At 41.0% G+C, this 18,465-nt stretch overlaps 1 protein-coding gene across 1 annotated transcript in view; it reads right to left on the bottom strand.

Annotated features, from left to right (window-relative positions):
- NR3C1 (nuclear receptor subfamily 3 group C member 1) overlaps positions 1-18,465 on the bottom strand; it is a 252,620-nt gene that overhangs the window by 24,169 nt on the left and 209,986 nt on the right. The window contains exons 5-6 of the mRNA XM_077473094.1: positions 8,079-8,354; positions 2,302-2,446 (exon numbers count right to left, since the gene is read on the bottom strand). Coding sequence (XP_077329220.1) covers positions 2,302-2,446; positions 8,079-8,354 — 421 coding nt within the window. The remainder of the gene's footprint in view (positions 1-2,301; positions 2,447-8,078; positions 8,355-18,465) is intronic.

Below are 18,465 nucleotides of genomic sequence, written 5' to 3'. Positions count from 1 at the left end.
GTACACAATTAGTACACCATTACCGAGCTCCATGTCTTAACCCAGTCAATACTAGTATGTTTCTTCATTTAAAAAAAAGTGGCATAAAAATTGATCATTTCTGGGTCTGCACTTTTCTCATTTTGGGGAATTCATACTGCCCTGGCATTTTTTGATATGTTTTATAACAGAAAGAAAGAGAACATTTATTTTTCAAAAAAAATTTACCTCATATAGTTAAAAAATAAAATAAAATGGGTTTTAAATGCCACCAAAAGAAGACTCTAGCTGTCCAAAAAGTTTTTTTCCCTTACACCCACAATGGAAATTCCTGCCCTGGGGAACACAAAGGTGGGGAGGGGAATCAGTAAAAATTGAGAGGTTCAGATCCTTCCTCTTTCTATCCAAAAATAACAAATACATTTTGGCTGCAGTTGAGCTCTGAAGGGCATACAATATATGAAAAGCACTCTTATAACAAACAATAAAAAAAATAAAAAAAAAATAAACAACATTTTAAATGACACAAAAAGGTAAGATTGTAAGCGCTAATGAGCAGGGCCCGCTGACTCCTACGGTATGTAATTATATTGTATTCTGTACTGACTGCCTTCATGTTGTAAAGCACTGCTCAAATTGTTGGTGCTATATAAATCCTGCAGAATTATAATAATAATAAAAAAAAACTCAAGGTATACCTATGAAAACAAAAGTTCACCCAAGATGATCCTTTAGGTGAAGGAATATATAGATACATCTAAAATGTAGATATGTATATAAAAACGTACTCATAGAGAACATATTAAACATTAACAAGGAAGTAATGCCACATAAAAGAGTGGCGGTACCCTCAAAACAAAAGTCCCTTAAATGCTTTCAAAAGCAGGATAGTGAATACAACTGTAGAACAATTATTGAAAGGTATACTAGGTCAGATTGTGACAGTGTCTGCAGAAGTTGGGATATCAATGAAAGCAGTTAGACGTCAGTCTTGTCCCATTAGATTGTGTGGTGATGCTCTCTATACTCTTCCATGATGGATGGACTCATGCCTCTACATGAATGGAATAAAACCTTTACTATTTTAAACCTTAATAGCGTCAGTGGACTTTGATATGTTTTTTTTTATCTATGACCATCTGTTTAATGGGCTCCTAGGGTCTTGTGGTTCCTGTAGACATGCATATGTGGTCTTGGTGGTTCCTGTAGAAAGCAGTGTGCAGACACTCAACTACAGGCTAAATCCACCTGGAGACCTGAAGATCTTGTGAAACCACATATATGTTGTCCCGTGGCCCCTGTAGAAATCGTGTGATTATTTCTGCACTATCTATCACAGGTTAAACCTGGAGACCTGAAGATGCCGTTAGCCATATACAGTGTGGACACTTCCTTCTTTCACAGGATACAGGCTAAATTCACCGTTAGACTTCCCTTATATTTGGAATATTTAAATTTCCTGCATAAGATCTATATAGTGCCTAAAGATCTGCCATGCTGATTTCAATCCATGGATACAAATGCTTGGAAGATTCTGCTACTTAAGAGCCCTCTTGTGATCTTTGTCCTCCTTGATTTTTATCTGGAGGATCTAAAATATTATTGTCCTTAGGGATGAAGCAGCTGGTGTATCTTATTTTTTTTGTGTCTTTATAATCTTGTAATAAAAAAGTTTTGTTTGGTAAAAAGTTGGTTGCAAGAGAATTGTATATATATGTTTTTTGTTTCCTTTTTCATAAATTTGAAGCATGGTTTTCAGTAGTATTTTTCTGCTCTGGGCACCGTTAGTGTTTGTATTGTTCTTTATAATCTATCCTTTAGAGGTGTGGGTTTTGAGGTTTGTTCACAATTTTGGTTGCTCACATAAAAAACTATATTTTTTTTATCAGCATAGGCTATGTGTGATAATGTTACTTTACCGCACTTTATTCTTAAGACTTGTATGAGACAGTATATGTGATTAAAAAAATAACGGGGTATGCTCTTGCTCCTGCTGCAGAAACATGCCACAATACTTTAGCTAGATAGTCTAGAAAACTGGATACAAAAAAAACTGCCAATTGTCCTAAAGCACAGGTCTACAATTATTATTTGTAAGTCTGCTCTGCAGAACTGTATTTTCAACTGTTTTGAACTGCATTAAAAAAAAAAGCAATGAATCCATGTTTTATTGATGCAAAACTTAGAATAGAAACATCAGAACGAGTTTGGAAAGAGAGCTCTTTTCCTACTGCACATCTTGGGTTTGTTCTTAGATAGCCTTTTCATGTAAATAATGTTAACCATGCACATTTAATGAAGGCCAAATACTTTATTACTTACTCATCAATGATAAGATCTGGAGCAAAATACAACACAGTCCCATTGGATTGTTTATAAGACCTCCATCCAAGGGCAAACACCATCAGAAACATCCATGAGTACTGCAGAAGGGTCATTTGGTCATCCAGGTGCAGATTTCTAAAGCCTGAAAATAATTAAATAGTAGTAAAAATGTGTTCCCAATGACAAAGTATAACAACAAATTTAGCAAAATAATAACAAATGTGTATTTACACAGGAGAATAAGGGATTTTATAAGAGGCATACACTCTGTCACAGATAGTGCTCTTGTATTGCATGGCCTATAATCACTGTTTTCTGAGTACCCATTCATGTAAAAAAAACTTTCCAATCTAAACTAGGCTTTCAGAATCACCAAATGTTGCATATGTATAAATAAACCTTGCCATTGCTGCTGCAGTAGTGGTGTGAACAATTCCACTAATAACTAATTGGATTTTCGACTTACCATTAAAATCTGTTGCCTGGGGTACAGTACAGCTTCTTTAAAGGAATTGTAAAGGTATTTTTTTTAAAAAATAACAAACATACCTATACTTACCTGCTCTGGAATTGCACAGAACAGCCACAAACCTCCCCTTTTCAGGTCCCCTGCTGGCACTCCTGGCCTCTCTCCTCTGTCCAGTGCCCCCATAGGAAACCACTTCCCATGGGGGTACTTGTGCATGCTCACACCTGAGCCCGGCTGCTGTGTCCATTGACACAGAGGGACTTGGCTGTGCCCCCCACTCCCTTGCCACTGGATTTGATTGACGGCCCTGGGAGCCAATGACTCCCAGTGCCCCAGAAAAGCCAGCAAGACCTGTAAGTGGGGGGAGATAAGAACTGCAAGGAATGCATTAAGGTAAAAACAAACTTTAGGCTTTACAACCACTTTAAATCATTATGACTGGGTTATATGCAGCTACCTTCAGGTGAGTAGACACTGGCAAAAAGAAATCCCCTTCCACTCCCAGATAGCCTACGTTGTTTAAAAAGCAATTGGGAGATCATAAGAACAGAGGGGTGGATCTGTGTCCTGTATTGTATTCCAGAAAACTGGTCGTAATTATTATTGCAACGTACAGGACCCAGGCTTCTTCAATTATTAAGACTGGGAGATTCCAAAACAGTCCAACAGAAAACCACATCAACAGGTCCATATAAAAGACAGGTCAGGAAGGGCTCGACAGATTTAGAGAGCAGCTCGTAACACCTTACGCCTGAAACTGGCATCAGCGGCGGCTTGAAAATTCACCTGATAGATCTTAAAGTAGATGGCCTCTTTCATGTTGTTCCTCAATTTACGGTTTACAGTTGTCCTGGCCTATAAAAGTTGCCCTCCTATGCTTACCAATTAACTTGTCAATCGATTGTTTTATCGTCTCAACGCGCAGGTTGTAGCATTCCTCACTACACTGCATATACCAAGTTAGTTTGCTTGTGTTCGGGTGTTGGATCTTTAGGATGACCAAGCATCTGTCTCCGTGTATTGCAGAGCTGAAGGATTGCAATGATTGTTAAAGATCACATGGCACAATATAGCCATTCTGTATGTAGCTGGAGCGCCAGAACAACTCAGAATGATCTTTAACAAACCTTGCATTGCTGCATCCATCAAGACCAGCATTACACAGACAGAAGCTTGTATGTCCTAAATTCCCAACACCAAAACACAAGCATAGTAATTTGGTAAATGCAATGCAGTTTAGTGAGGAATGCAAAGACTGATGCATTGAGGAGACAAAACAACCTCCCAACATACATCATTTTAGATTTAAGCTTTAACTAGCAGGTGATTGTCTGCCCTCATGTTGTAAAGCGCTGCGCAAACTGTTGGCGCTATATAAAACCTGTATAATAATATAATAATAATAATACAATAGGCCCAACATAGGAAGGCAAATTCTAAAGGCCAAGACAAATGGTTCACAAGAGGGTTGTATGTCAAAATGGAAAGAATATCCCCAAACAGGAATGGGGGCCTTTGTTACCATCTTTCTTCCACAAAGAATGCCATTTTAACATCCCTACCAGAGAGATGCTTGTGTGAGACCCCAGGAAAGACAACTAGGGAATCCAATTCATGAAAGTAAGCAGTAACTGAGAGGTTAACTTGCAAAGAACGCATGTCCAAACAGTGCAAGGAAATTGTCTTATATACTTTGGAGCAAGACATAAGAAAGGGTTAACTAGATGAACTTGTGTCTTTTTTCAAACAATGTCCTGACTAAGGTTGAATACAGAGACCTCCTTTGGGAGGAAGGAGGCCTCATGATTACCTTGCCCTTGTGCAACATCAAGAAAGGCTCTAAAGAATAAGGCCACCAACTCAGATACTCTTCTCGCAAAGGTGAGAGCCACCTTCCAGGTAAGGTCAGTCAAGAAAAACTCCTAATAGGTTCAAATGTTGGCTTCTGAAGAGCCAAGACTGAGATCCCAGGGGGAAATGGGTACATACAGGTGAGATACTCGCTGAATAAAAGTCTTAACTAGAAAGTGAGCGGTCAAATATCTTTAAAAACTGAACATCTAAAGCGAAGATTTGTCCCTTAATGGTACTGAAGGCCATATTGTTGGTTCAGACCAGACTGGAAGCAGAACAGAATATGTTCCACAGAGTACTTTCTAGAATCAAAATTTTTCAACTCGCACTAAGCAAAGTAGGCCTTCCAGGTGCAGCGGCTGACTTTACGAGAAGTTAACATCCTAGCCTTCCAATGGGTAGGGATGACAAAGTCTGAAAGGCCCATGTCCCTCAGGATCATGGCTTTCACAACCTTGCTGTCCATGACAGCAATTGAGAAGCAGGAGGAAACACCAGCCCTTGGGACAGGAGGGCCAAGAAGAACCTGCCAGGAGATTAAGTATGTCAGAGTACCATATCCTCCTGGGCCAATTCAGTGCAATGAGGATCACCAGAATACCCTCATTCTCAATCCTGCAAAGTAGGCTAGGGAGAATCTAAAGAAGCAGAAAAGCATAGACTAGGCTGAGCTGATGCCATAGTGCCACCAGAGCTGTGAAGGCCTAAGGGTCCCTGGACCTGGAGACAAACTTGTCAAGTTTGTTGTTCAATACTGTTGTTCAAGGAAGTCCACATCTAGAATTCCTCACCCATGGCAATGGGCTTGAAAGGTCTCCATCTGAGACATTTAAAAAATTCTACAGGTTACCGGTTTTAAGTTACAGAGGAGGTCTAGTGCTAGAATTATTGCTCTCGTTATAACGATCACAGCAATATGTCACATGTGTAGTTTGAACACCGTTTTCATATGTGGGAGCGCCTTATGTATACGTTCGCTTCTGTGTGCAAGCTCTCGGGGCGCTTTAAATTTTATATATTTTTTTCTTATTTATTTTAACTTATTTTTTATTTTTACACTGTCCATTTAAAAAAAAAAAACGTTTGGTCACTTTTATTCATATTACAAGGAATATAAACATCCCTTGTAATAGAAAAAAAGCATGACAGCAGATAGGACCTCTTTAATGTGAGGTCTGGGGTCAAAAAGATCTCAGATCTAAAGTTTACACTTATAAGCAAAGGTTTCAATAAAAAAAATCCCCTTTAAGACCATTAGGCAGAAGTGTCATCCATCATCGAGTGGGGGCCATGATTCTCTCACTCAACTCGATGCCTCGCAGGGGAAAGGACTCAATCATCTCCGACGCTGGAGACCACTGGGAAGTGGCAGGAGGGGGTGGGCACCACTCCATAACCACTCATTGTGCACAGGTAGGGAGCACAGGATGTGATCAACTCACTAGATTCCTGGCAAAATCAACAGGTATTTTTTGGGCTTATCAAATAAATATAACAAAACACTTTAGCAGATAAAAAGGAAGAAAATAAGAGAAGTTTATGGTAAGGCCTTATCTACACTAGTGTTGGGGGAGGGGGCGCATGGCGGAGCTGCGTTATTACAGCCATCCTCCGCTCCTCCTTATGCCAAAGCATAAATTATCCCTGTTGTCATGATCCAGTCAACTGAAAGGAGGCACCCCGTAGCCAAGTGCAATACACAAAGTTACTGCACGCTAGGATTTTAACACAAGCGATGTGGAGGCATTACAACGATCAAATGCTTTTGAAGGGCAATCCAAAAGCAGATTGCTTATCAGAGAGAAACACTAATGTAAACTAGCCCTTAGAGTTTGTATACACTTTAAATAGAACACATTTATATGCCTGAGTTCTGTCTTTGTACAATTTTCCTTTAATACTTTTGTAAGGCAGCATGCAGACTGGGAAATAGAGTGTCAGCACTGTGAGTCTATAAGGCCTCGTTCACACAAGTGGCCAGGAGGTGGTAAAACAAGCCGGTTGAGCAGCGGTTTTACTATGCTCGGTTTGTCTACCTGAAGTCGGACATCCAGCTGCTTACGGCTGTACACACACTGCAGCTGCAATGCTAAGCTTCCTAAGCTACCGCTGCTGAATGTGACCAATTTAAGTCTATGGGGCCATGCCACAACTGCCTTGTGACTGCATGCAATTATGGTGAAGTAGTGTGGCATATACACTATTAAATCATGTGGCGAGGATGCAAAATTACACCTCCTCACTACCTGTCAATTGCCCCCTGAAAAGTGATACAAATCTGCAGCACTGTTCAGAGGGCAGCACAAATATGAATGAGCCTTTAGCGTTCTACTGCATTGCACATAATATTGTGAGGGATAATCTCACCAGTGTGTAGTTGCTACTACTCCTTCTCTGTCCAATCAGGAGGCTGCTGATGTGTCCTTGCACAAGCTGTACTACCCTAAAACAAACATGTCCTACATTCTGACAATGTGAATGTGCTGATCAAAAAAAAATAAAGATAAAAATATAGACAAACATTCTCAGTGCCTCATCTAAGATTATTTTTTCTTGGTTATAGAGCCCTCAGTTTGGAGCATGAGTCTCACTTACTTGTGGTGCTAGGACCTGTCCAATGAAAGAGCCTAACTAAACTGCAAATCAGGGCCCTGGCTGTGCTGTTTGCCAGGGGCTACGCAGACCACAAAATTGGTGAATAGAATTATGCCCCGTACACACGAGAGGGATTAAGTCTGACAGACCTCCAAAGGAGTTCCGCCGGAGTTCCGACGGAGTTCTGGCGGACTTTTCGACCGAACGGACTTGACCACACACCATCACACCAAACTCCGACGGAGTCGAACGTGATGACGTACGACTGGATTCGACGTAGGAAGTTCCTAGACAGTAGCCAATAGCTGCCCTAGCGTCGGTTTTAGTCCGTCGGAGTAGCACACACACGAGCGGATTTTTCAAAGGGGACCGGGTCCGGCGGAGTTCCGTCGGGAAAATTTAAAGCATGCTTCATTTCTAAAGTCCGTCAGACTTTAGCTTCGCTAAAGTCCGTTGCAGCCCACACACGATCGGATAGTCCGCCGGACTCAGTCCGTCGGAGTTTGGATGTCGAAAAGTCCGCTCGTGTGTACGGGGCATTAGAAACGTTTTCCAACTGTGCATTGAGCTGCTGCTAGAGTTCATTTTTATTTCCAGGGTAAACTCAATAACTGTACAGAGGTGAAGAGGCCCATCGTTCAACAAAGAAACCTTGCCTTATTTATGCAGATGACATATTATGCAGTTTTAGAAGATTTTCATAGTTCTACCAAAGCTTATGTGAAAGGCAAAACAAGTTATTCATTTGTATGCTTTTGTGTGATAACCAAAGCTACCATTCAATTTAGTTTTATAATATAGCAAAATTTACAGACAATTTGAAAGACAATATTTTAAGTTATAAAAAAAGGGTTACCTGGAATTGCCTTTGCCCATTTTACCGCAGATACCACCTGGCGGCCCCCGAGCATGTTCAGAGAAGACATAACACGCCATGCAGTCTCTGGCAACGTGCCGTCATACCCTGAGTACAATACTTCTGGCTCAATGGCCTCCAATAAGGAGATCAGGGTAGGTGTAAGTTGTGCTACAGAGGCAGGGACAATGCTCTTTACTGAACTTTCAGGTAGCTCGCGAACTGCTGTTGTGTTAGACTGCTGTATACCTTTTATCTTCTTCTTTGTTTTGCGTGCTGTAGGAAAAGAAAAAAAAAACATTTCAGTAAACCTTTTCCTTATCTTTTACACTAGTGTCACCCCCCCCCCCCCCCCATTTTTGACATAGTGTGAAATGTTTAGAACCTACATCAGAATTTTCATTTTACTGCCGTTTGGGCCCCAACTGGGCAGATTTCCAACATTTCCTGTCCCGGTAACAGGGAGACAATGGAACAGGAAGTACAATAGAAACACTCTTTTAGTAGAGTGCTAGAATCTGTCACATCTTTATTTTTGTGTGTATTTCCTGGTGCTGGTAACTCCAGTTCCCTATCCTTTTGTTCTGATATCACTGAGGAAGGAAGGAAGGAAGGAAGGAAGGAAGGAAGGAAGGAAGGAAGGAAGGAAGGAAGGAAGGAAGGAAGGAAGGAAGGAGAAATGTCACTAGTGGAGTTACAGCCTGCATAGAATTTTTTTTTAACTTGCCATAAAATCTCTTCTTCTAAGTTCATTGAAAGACACATTTGAACTTGAGAACATCGGAGAGATCCCATAACATCTTTGCTCATAATTTAAAAATCACAGTACCACAGTTGCCTGCCCAAGCTGGACCTAAGAGACTCACCAGAATGCACTCTTGAGCTTATGGAACAAAAAAAGAAAAGGATTACAAAAAGAAAAGATTTCAAGGAGTTTCAATGCGTATGCAGTCAGGCAGGCCCTTGCACTACATGGTTTTGGTAAATCTGAAGGAAAAAACTCAGCAGAAAATCTGCATAAGGCAACTGCTACTCCAAAAGAGGATCTTGTGCCTGGAGACAAAACTGTCCAGTGCATCATGGAAATTGGAGACCAGGATGTTCACACAAAACAGAGGTGGCAATGGCATGGAAGTGAAGGTAACAAAAGAACTTATAAATACGCCCATATGCTCACCACATAACCCAGAAGATCCTCCTGAGGGAAAGGAATGGATCACAAGCAGAATTTTTGGGCTTGATGAAGAAAATTAGAGTTTAGAGAACAATGATGTGGTGGATACCCACTTTGGTATAAGGACAGGAAAAAGCTGTAACAAGGTCCAAAAACCTTATGCCATAAGGACAGGGAAAACAGGAGGGGGCAGGTAGCAGAAAAATAAGAGCAGCAAACAAGTAATCTGAGGGGCTTCTGAATCAGATTCTGGCAAGGCTAACCCACATCCCAAGACACCCAAAAGGAGTGGGGTATCCCTCCATGGCAAGGCAGACTGCTGTCCACAGGCTTGGAAACCACAGAATCCCAGGGATTGCATTGGAATTGTACCTCAGGCTTAATGTGATCAAAGAGAATGAAAAATAGGAGGCAGTCATCCCAGCTAGAGGCCCAGGCTTCTTTAGTAGGGGTCCTACCCCAGAGTCACTGTTCAGGGTAAGTGTCTGAGGCAGCTCTGAGGAGACATCGTCATTGCATTCCACCCATCACACTCATCTCTTGCTGGCAAATGGGAACATGGCTCTATCACCTAGGTAACTAACACTGGTGGGAGGACAAAGCAAGGAGGAACTACAAAACAAAAAGATCACCATGTAAAATAAAATGGTGGTCACAAGTTGCAGCCTCAATTGCCATTCACTATAGTGTGCACACCCCGCAGGCAGGGTTGCCAACCTCCAGTAAATTTACTGACAGTTTAAAAAAATCACAGATTTTTACTACAACTGCCATTAAATATCAGGGGCTGATAATTTCAAACTTTTTAAGTGTAAATCAAGCAAATTACTTTGTTATAGGTATTTTCAGTGTTTCCATATCATGTTTATACCATTCAAGTATTCACTGTGTTCGTTTTCAAAAGGAGTTCTGTAATTTCTCATGTTGTCAGTAAAAAAAAGTTCTCCGCCAGTAAATTTTCCATGTTGTGTCAGTAAAAAATGCTGCGGGAGGTTGGCAACCCAGCCCGCGGGTGGGTCTGTGGTGTGATGTAGACTCCAGCCACCCAGGAAAAGAGCTGGAAAGAAAGGATTTTATAATAAGGCACATTGGCCAAGGTAATGCGGCCTTAATCGCCAGGATAAGAGGGGAGGGAGGCAAACGGGGATCTACAGGACTAAAAACATGCAAGCAACAAGAAGAGAGACTCCCGAGTAGTGAGCTACAAAAGTCCCAGTGTCAGTATAGTGATACTTCTGAAGGTGCGACTACAATCCAGTGGTCAGAGATTAAGATCTACACTGTGTCCTTCAATGCAGTTAATAGAAAAACCTGACATCTTCTGTTCTGTAGTCAAAACGTAAAAAAAAAAAAAAAAAGCTCCAATGAGCATACTTTATGAGGACATTAACACTAGAGATGATTTTACGATCATTAACTGTAAAAACGATTGTTACTAATTGAGCTGACAAGACCTCCAACTGGGCAAGATGATTCTTGTTTGTAAGCAGAGCTCATTAAGCAGATATTTCAATAAACACATACAACAGGGCTTACAGAGATAAAATAATGTCTCACAATCCCCTTTTTGCTAGGCAATATTCACATCACTTGTATGTTGCTTTTATTGTACACGGACATGCTATATGAAATCCTACCTATGGGACCCATAAAATAATGCACAGACCTGGTGGTGTACCTTTAGAGCTCATTCACATAGACTGCATTGGGCTGCATATGAATGCAACCACAATCGCTGTTTTTAACTGGAGTAGTTGAAGCAGTTCAGTCAGGTTTTTTTGCTGGCTAGCTGGAAAATATTTTAAGAACCTACAGTATTGTATTGTTTTAAATAATGAAGCTAGATACAGGCAGACAACTAACATTTCCAGTAGAAGACCAACAATTGTATTCCCCATAATCCACTTAAGACTGATCCCCTTTATCTTTAAACGTGTCTAGAGGCTGGCAAATAAAAAAATTGTAGAAGTAGGCCACTTCCTTGTAACTTAATACACACATTATATTATAATATATATATATATATATATATATATATATATATATAAAACATAAGGAATAATTTGGTATTTTTTGTTAAAAGTTCTCTTTGTGAAAACAGTCACACGGATTTAAATACGATTGAGGCATTTTGTGTGATTATTAATCTACACAATTCAACTTCTTCACATACACGGACACGTGCTCTGGATATTTAAAATTCCTTTTTGCCTTTTCAGTTATTATTGTCTATTAAGTATTTTTAGCTCCATCGCTTGCTGCCACATCCATCAGTTAGTAACAGGAATTGGAAAGTATAGGAAAGTATCCTGCTCCCCAGAGGGGAAACTTCCATGCAACATACACATTTATACTAGTGGTTGTACACCCTGTACAACCACTTTTACCTACAAGTAAGCCTATATTAAGGCTTACCTGTAGGTGCTTGAAATATCTCCTGAACCTCCAAGAGTGCCAAGGTCATCGGCGCATGCAGCCTTTAGAAAGGTTACATTGTGCCATTTCTAATAGGAACCATGTCGTGACTGCCAGCTCCCGTGAGCATGCACGGGAGTGACGTCACGCTACTCCGGCCCCATCACAGAGCTGAAGATGGATGCTCCCTGCTCGTGGGGACAATGGAGACATTGCAGGCATTGCGATGCATAGTAGCCCATTATGCTTTACCTTTGCTGGGAAATAAAGAGGAAGTAAAACCCACCAGGGTTTACTTCCTCTTTAACCAAAGTTGAGATCACTCATTTGGACACACGCTAAATAGAGGTTCAACGTCTCTCTGAAGAGTTACTTATCCTTTGATGCAACATGCCACATAATCTGAAATTAGTATTTTCTAAACATTTGAGCTGACGATATTAAAGCAGAACTCTAGACAAAACATTGTTATTGCCTGGAAAAGAATGAGAACAAGTTGAAACCACAGCCAGGTTTTATTGCCATCAGTCTTCCCGTTGGGGAGATTTCCCATTGTGTGGCCAGGACAAAAAGCAATGGAAATCTTCCCCCAAACTGGACACCAACTGCAATAAAACACATTTAATATTAGAATGGAGAAGAGCTGTCTATTTTTTGGGAGCTATGTCCTCACATTTATTTATAACATTTCCCAAGGGGGACACATACTGTGAAAAAAAAACAGGAGGTTTCAACCATTTCTCATGCTATCCAAACAAATAACAGATTTTCAGAAATACACTAGAATTGGTGGTTAACCACTTAGCTACCAACCCATAGCTGAATGACGGCTACAGGATGGTTGCTTAAACAAGGGAGGGCGTACTATGACGTCCTCCCAGAATTCCGCTCTCGCGCGCACCCGAGAACATCCGTGACCGCCGGGATCACGGTAAACGGCCGCTGATCACAACTGCTCCGTCAAATGACAGAGCATTTCACTGGCAACATTTCATGTCACAATGCCGGTTCCTTTCTCCTCTCTGTGTACAGATAGGTACAATATGAGATGAGAGGGGGAAGAGAGCGAATGGCAGCAGTGCTGTGGGCTGAATCTGTAGTGCTCACAGCACTGCTCTGTGACAATTGCAGTCACATCCAGCCATCCATCCATGCTCAGCCATCCCTCCATGCTGAGCAATACCTTATGATACTCTGCAATACCCTGCTATACCCAGCAATACTCTATCATACCCAACCATACTCTGAAATACCCAGCCATATCCAACCATACTCTGCAATACCCAGCCATACTCTGCGATACCCAGCTGTATTTGGTAATACCCAGCCATACTCGGCGATACCCAGCCGTACCCAGCCATGCTCAACCATACTCGGCTTCTGTATGTGGCCAGGCTGTGGAAGTCTCACACGTGGTATCGTCGTACTCAGGAGTAGGAGAATCTATTTTGGGGTGTCATTTTTGGAATGCACATGCCATGTGTTAGAAATATTGTATAAATGGACAACTTTGTGTTTAAAAAAAAAAAAAAGTGTTTTAACCACTTCCCGCGTGTCGGTCGTCATATGACATCCTTGAATTTGTGCGGGGATATCTGAATGATGCCTGCAGCTACAGGCATCATTCAGATATCAGCTTTTTCAGCCGGCGATTTTCTACACCATAGGATCATAGTGGCTGTTCCACTGCTTGATTGTTCTTACGGGAGGCGAGAGGGGACGTCTCCCACCTCCTGCTGCCCTCTGATGCTTCTACCGACTCCCCGCTATGATCTAAGCCAGGATCGTTTTTTTATTTCTTTTTTATTTCAGACTTTCCAGCCTAGAGGTGAGATGTGAGTGTCTTATTGACCCCATATCACACTGTAAAGAGGACCTGCCATGCCATCTTCCTATTACAAGGGATGCTTACATTCCTTGTAATAGGAATAAAAGTGATAAAAAAATATATATTTTTGGGAAAAAAGTGTCAAACTAAAATAAAGTAAAATGAACAATAACATTTTTTTTTTTAAGCGCCCCTATCCCCGTGTGCTCCCATGCAGAAGCGAACGCATACGCAAGTCCCGCCCACATATGAAAACTGTGTTCAAACCACACATGTGAGGTATCGTTGCGAACGTTAGAGCAAGAACAATAATTTTGGCCCTAGACCTCCTCTGTTATTCAAAACATGTTACATGCTTACTAGTAAAAAAATTTAAAGAGTCAACTTTGCGGATTTTTAAGTAGCGAAGTTTGGTGCCATTCCACGAGCGTGTACAATTTTGAAATGTGACATGCTGAGTATCTATTTACTCAGCGTAACTTCATCTTTCACATTATGCAAAAACATTGGGCTAACTTTACTGTTTTGTTTTTTATAAAGCACAAAACTGTTTTTTTTCTGTGCAAGTACCGTGGGAGATAAAAAGTTGCAACGACCGCCATTGTATTCTCTAGGGTCTTTGCCAAAAAAAAAAAAATATATAATGTTTTAGGGTTCTGTGTAATTTTCTAGCAAATAAATTATGATTTTTATATGTAGGAGAGAAATGTCAGAATTGGCCTGGGTGCTCCAGAACGCCTGAAGGTGCTCCCTGCATGTTGGGCCTCTGTATGTGGCTACGCTGTGTAAAAGTCTCACACATGTAGTATCGCCATACTTGGGAGTAATAGCAGTGGTGTAATTTGTGGTATGCTTATGCTGTGTGTGAGAAATAACCTGCTAATATGACAATTTTGTGAAAAAAAAAATCTTCATTTTGCAAAGAATTGTGGGAAAAAATTACAACTTCAAAAAAACTCACCATGCCTCTTTCTAAATACCTTGGAATGTCTTCTTTACAAAAATGGGTCATTTGGGGGTTATTTGTACTTTTCTGGCATATTAGGGTCTCAAGAAATGAGATAGGCCGTCAGTACTTTGTTTCGTACTCTGCTTATTAAGGGAGTTTAAGTGCCCAGTGGTCAAGTTGTTAAACCAATTTATCCAACAAAATAAACTTTAAATATGAAACTAATTAAGGCCTTATACACATTGGTTTATTTCAGATGCTATTTAGCCTGACAGGAGAAAATCAGAGTTATAAACATATCTAAGCTGCATTTTTTCAAACCAGTTTAGCAGTAATTGGGCATTTCATTGGCCAGAATTTTAATTTATTGCGCCTAGTGTTTAGGGACGTTTTTGCTGCATTTGACGTGTTTCTCTAACACTCCTCTCCTAAATGCGATTCTTTTGCATTCAGGAGTAGAGTGCTTTACTGCCTCTAAACTTTTCTGTCCCTAATCTCTGGTAAAAGCCTATGTGTGCATGGACACATAGGGGTTGACTGGTTACCACAGAGCGCACCAGGTTTTGCACTCTCCAGTTTTAGTAAATCAGTTTCTAACTTCAGCTTGTTCAATTAAGCTTTGACCAAAAAAAACAAAAATAACTGGAAGCTTATTGGTTTCTATGCACAGGTGCACCCGAATTTGCACTCTCCAGTTTTAGTAAATCAACCCCATAGGCTTTTATTGAGTTGAGTTCAGGAGCTTTGGCAAGAAAACGCCAAAAGATGCTAAACGTAAGTTTATGAGCAGCAATGGGTATGGGGCCTAATGGGTAAAAAACATGCATTAAATATTAAATTACCGTATATACTCGAGTATAAGTCGATCCGAATATAAGCCGAGGCCCCTAATTTACCACAAAAAACTGGGAAAACTTATTGACTTGAGTATAAGCCGGGGGTGGGAAATGCAGCAGCTACTGTAAGTGGCAAAGAGGGTCAACAATGCCCATCTGCAGCTGCATGTCTCACTGTATCTATTGCATGCCTCCCTGTGTCCTGTGCAGATCTGCCTACCTCACTGTGTCCTGTGTATACCTCCCTGTGTCCTGTGCAGATCTGCCTACCTCACTGTGTCATGTGTATGCCTCCCTGTGTCCTGTGCAGATCTACCTACCTCACTGTGTCCTGTGTATACCTCCCTGTGTCCATTGCAGTCTACCTGTGCTAATCTTCATTCTTTGTGTCCTGTGCATGCCTCCATGTGCCCATCTGCAGCCACCGATCAGCGTGTCATAAAAACATACGGCGGCCATTCCAGTATTCAAAAGCCGCGCCTCCTCTTCGTCTGTGATAGGCAGAACACTCAATTTCCCAGCAGTCAGTTTTCAGCCTATCACGAACATCCGCTCATCCTCGTCTGAGGTATGAGGATGAGGGGATGTCCATGATAGGCTGAAAACTGACTGCTGGGAAATTTAGTGTTCTGCCTATCAGACGAGGAGGAGGCGTGGCTTTTAAATACTGGAATGGCCGCTGTATGTTTTTATGACACGCTGGCCACCGTCTGTCTACATGACATGCCTGATCAGGTAGGCAGACGGCGGTGACTCGAGGATAAGCCTAGGGGGGCACTTTCAGCCTAAAAAAAAGGGCTGACAATCTGCATTACAAAATGTTGATATATTGGTGATGAAATCGACAGACCAAGGCAAGCACATAATGGGGTTGATTTACTAAAGGCAAATCCACTTTGTACTACAAGTGTACTTGGAAGTGCAGTCACTGTAGATCTGAGGGGAAGATCTGAAATGAGGGGAAGATCTGCTGATTTCCATCATCTAATCATGTACAAACAAAAATGCTGTTTTTATTTTCCTTGCGTGTCCTGCTCAGATCTACAGCGACTGCACTTCCAAGTGGATTTGCCTTTACTAAATAAACCCCAATGGGTCTAACAAACAAGAAAACACTGCAGAACATTTAAACATATCAAATAATATGTATCAACACATAAAAACATTTTGGTGTAAAGCATGCCTCTGAACTATTCCTAAGTCACTCCTTGCTGAAGCAGAAGTTCTCGGTTATATAAATGCTGTAGGTCGCAAAATATTCTGCAGCCTGGGGATGGATAGCAAATGCAGTTGCTGCTCTGGTTAAATTGATCCCGAAGGATCAGCAATTCTGTACAGTGTCCTGTCAATCGATGCTTCTAATTTACCAGAAATCAATAATGAATTAATTTGTTTTTCAAAGTAATGTAGGTACACAGCTCTTAAAGAGTCTTAAAGAGTCCATCTATTATTCTGTGTTAAAAAAAGGCAAACAAAATTATCCTAACTATGCTGTTTATATAACTTACAACACTCCATATATGAGAGAAGACTGGATGAGTGGTATAGCGCTGAATAGGTGTATGAGCTTACGAGGTAATTCTCCTTCGCTGGAGCAATTTTCCTTCTACATCACAGCGCTCTCACCACCGTAGGGATTATATAAAGATCAAGACGTCTGTTGTTTGTTGTTGGCCGTGAAGACCCAATAGTTAATCTTGGTGTTGCAGCTTCTCTCTTGTTTTATGGTCCAAGACTGGATGTCCAAGTCGTGACTGGGCTCTCCCGACGGTCCACATATAGTAGCGCTGTGCAAGACCCTTTGCTATGCAGCCATGCGGCACTCAGCGGCGTTACCGCTCATAGTATCGGTGCTTGGAGGGGCAGAGGTAAGCGGCTGTGCACTGCGGCTGTGTGACATGCGAGCCGAATCCAGGAAGCAGACTTGGTCTTTTAAGGCTCTGAGCCCTTGTATGGGCATCATTTTATACTATTCGATCATGTATTATTATCATTACTTTTGTTATGTATCCACATTCATGAATACACGGTATTTCTTTTTGTATACACCATTTTGTTTTCTTTCAAGGCCACGCGCCTTCCTTTTCCTTACAGAATCCAAAAAATGTAGCAAGATCTAGTGCATATTCTAGCTGTGAATGCGTGAACACAGTTATCTAAATGACTTGTAATGCAAATAACTGGTATCCCCTAGTATCCAGTCCCGATCTGTCAACAACTGGGTTGGGAATGTTATCGCAGAAAAATGACATGGTAATCAGAATTCTTTACTTCAAATTCCATTGAAAGCTTCTTACCCTTCTGTTATGTAAGGCAAATAAAAAAACCAAAAAAACCCACAAGCAGAACCCGAACAGTGGCAAGGAATATGCACACAAAAGTATCATACTGTCCAACAGCTGATATCATGGCTCCAATGGAATGTGGCACATAACACCAAACAGTCCAGTGTAAACACTTTCATAATGCTGTGAAATATTCTACTACAACACTTGCAATGACCATTTACTTTACTTTTGGTATTTCCAGAATAGTAAAATGAAATTCATTTAATTTTACTATTGCAAGAGTTTTGATAAATGTAATAGCACAATTTATCTACTGTGCTTTTGTAGAACATTTTAAGGAAATTCAAATCATAACTAAGTGACATTTAGTTTTCTAAAGCACTGCACCTTATCAACAGTTACCATTTTTTTAACCTGTTCCCGAAAACATACGGCCACCGAGTGGGTGGTTGCATATATGGGTCCATAGGGAGCGATTTCTGTACTGACAGCGCGCTCCCAGCACAGTACATTAAAATGTCACTGAAAACTCCTGGTCCATATCTGTGATTAGAAGCTTTCGACCATATGACTTATGTTCTCCTTTGTTGCATCTCGGTGCTGCTAAACTCCTGCAGCTGCTCCGTCTACAGACATGCAATCTGCTGATGGCTGCTTGGGATTTTTCAGGTAAGAAATGTGGGCCATGTCTATATAATATTTATTGAAATGGCTTCTTGTAGTCTCCATCAGAAGCTCCTGTGACAGGGTGACTGCACAGAACAAACTGCAGAGCACAAATGGGAGACAGCATTATCACCCCCAATAAGAGTAAGTGGCAGAACAAAGTCCCTTACGACACCCATCAGTTATTTAGTTATTATTTATTAAGCTGCAGATTAAAAATAAAAATAACTA

The sequence above is a fragment of the Lithobates pipiens genome, unplaced genomic scaffold, assembly GCF_037356315.1.
Source record: "Lithobates pipiens isolate NorthernLeopardFrog02 unplaced genomic scaffold, aLitPip1_a1.2 Scaffold_8, whole genome shotgun sequence".
Taxonomy (NCBI): domain Eukaryota; kingdom Metazoa; phylum Chordata; class Amphibia; order Anura; family Ranidae; genus Lithobates; species Lithobates pipiens.
This window is presented reverse-complemented; position numbering and strand designations above follow the sequence as displayed.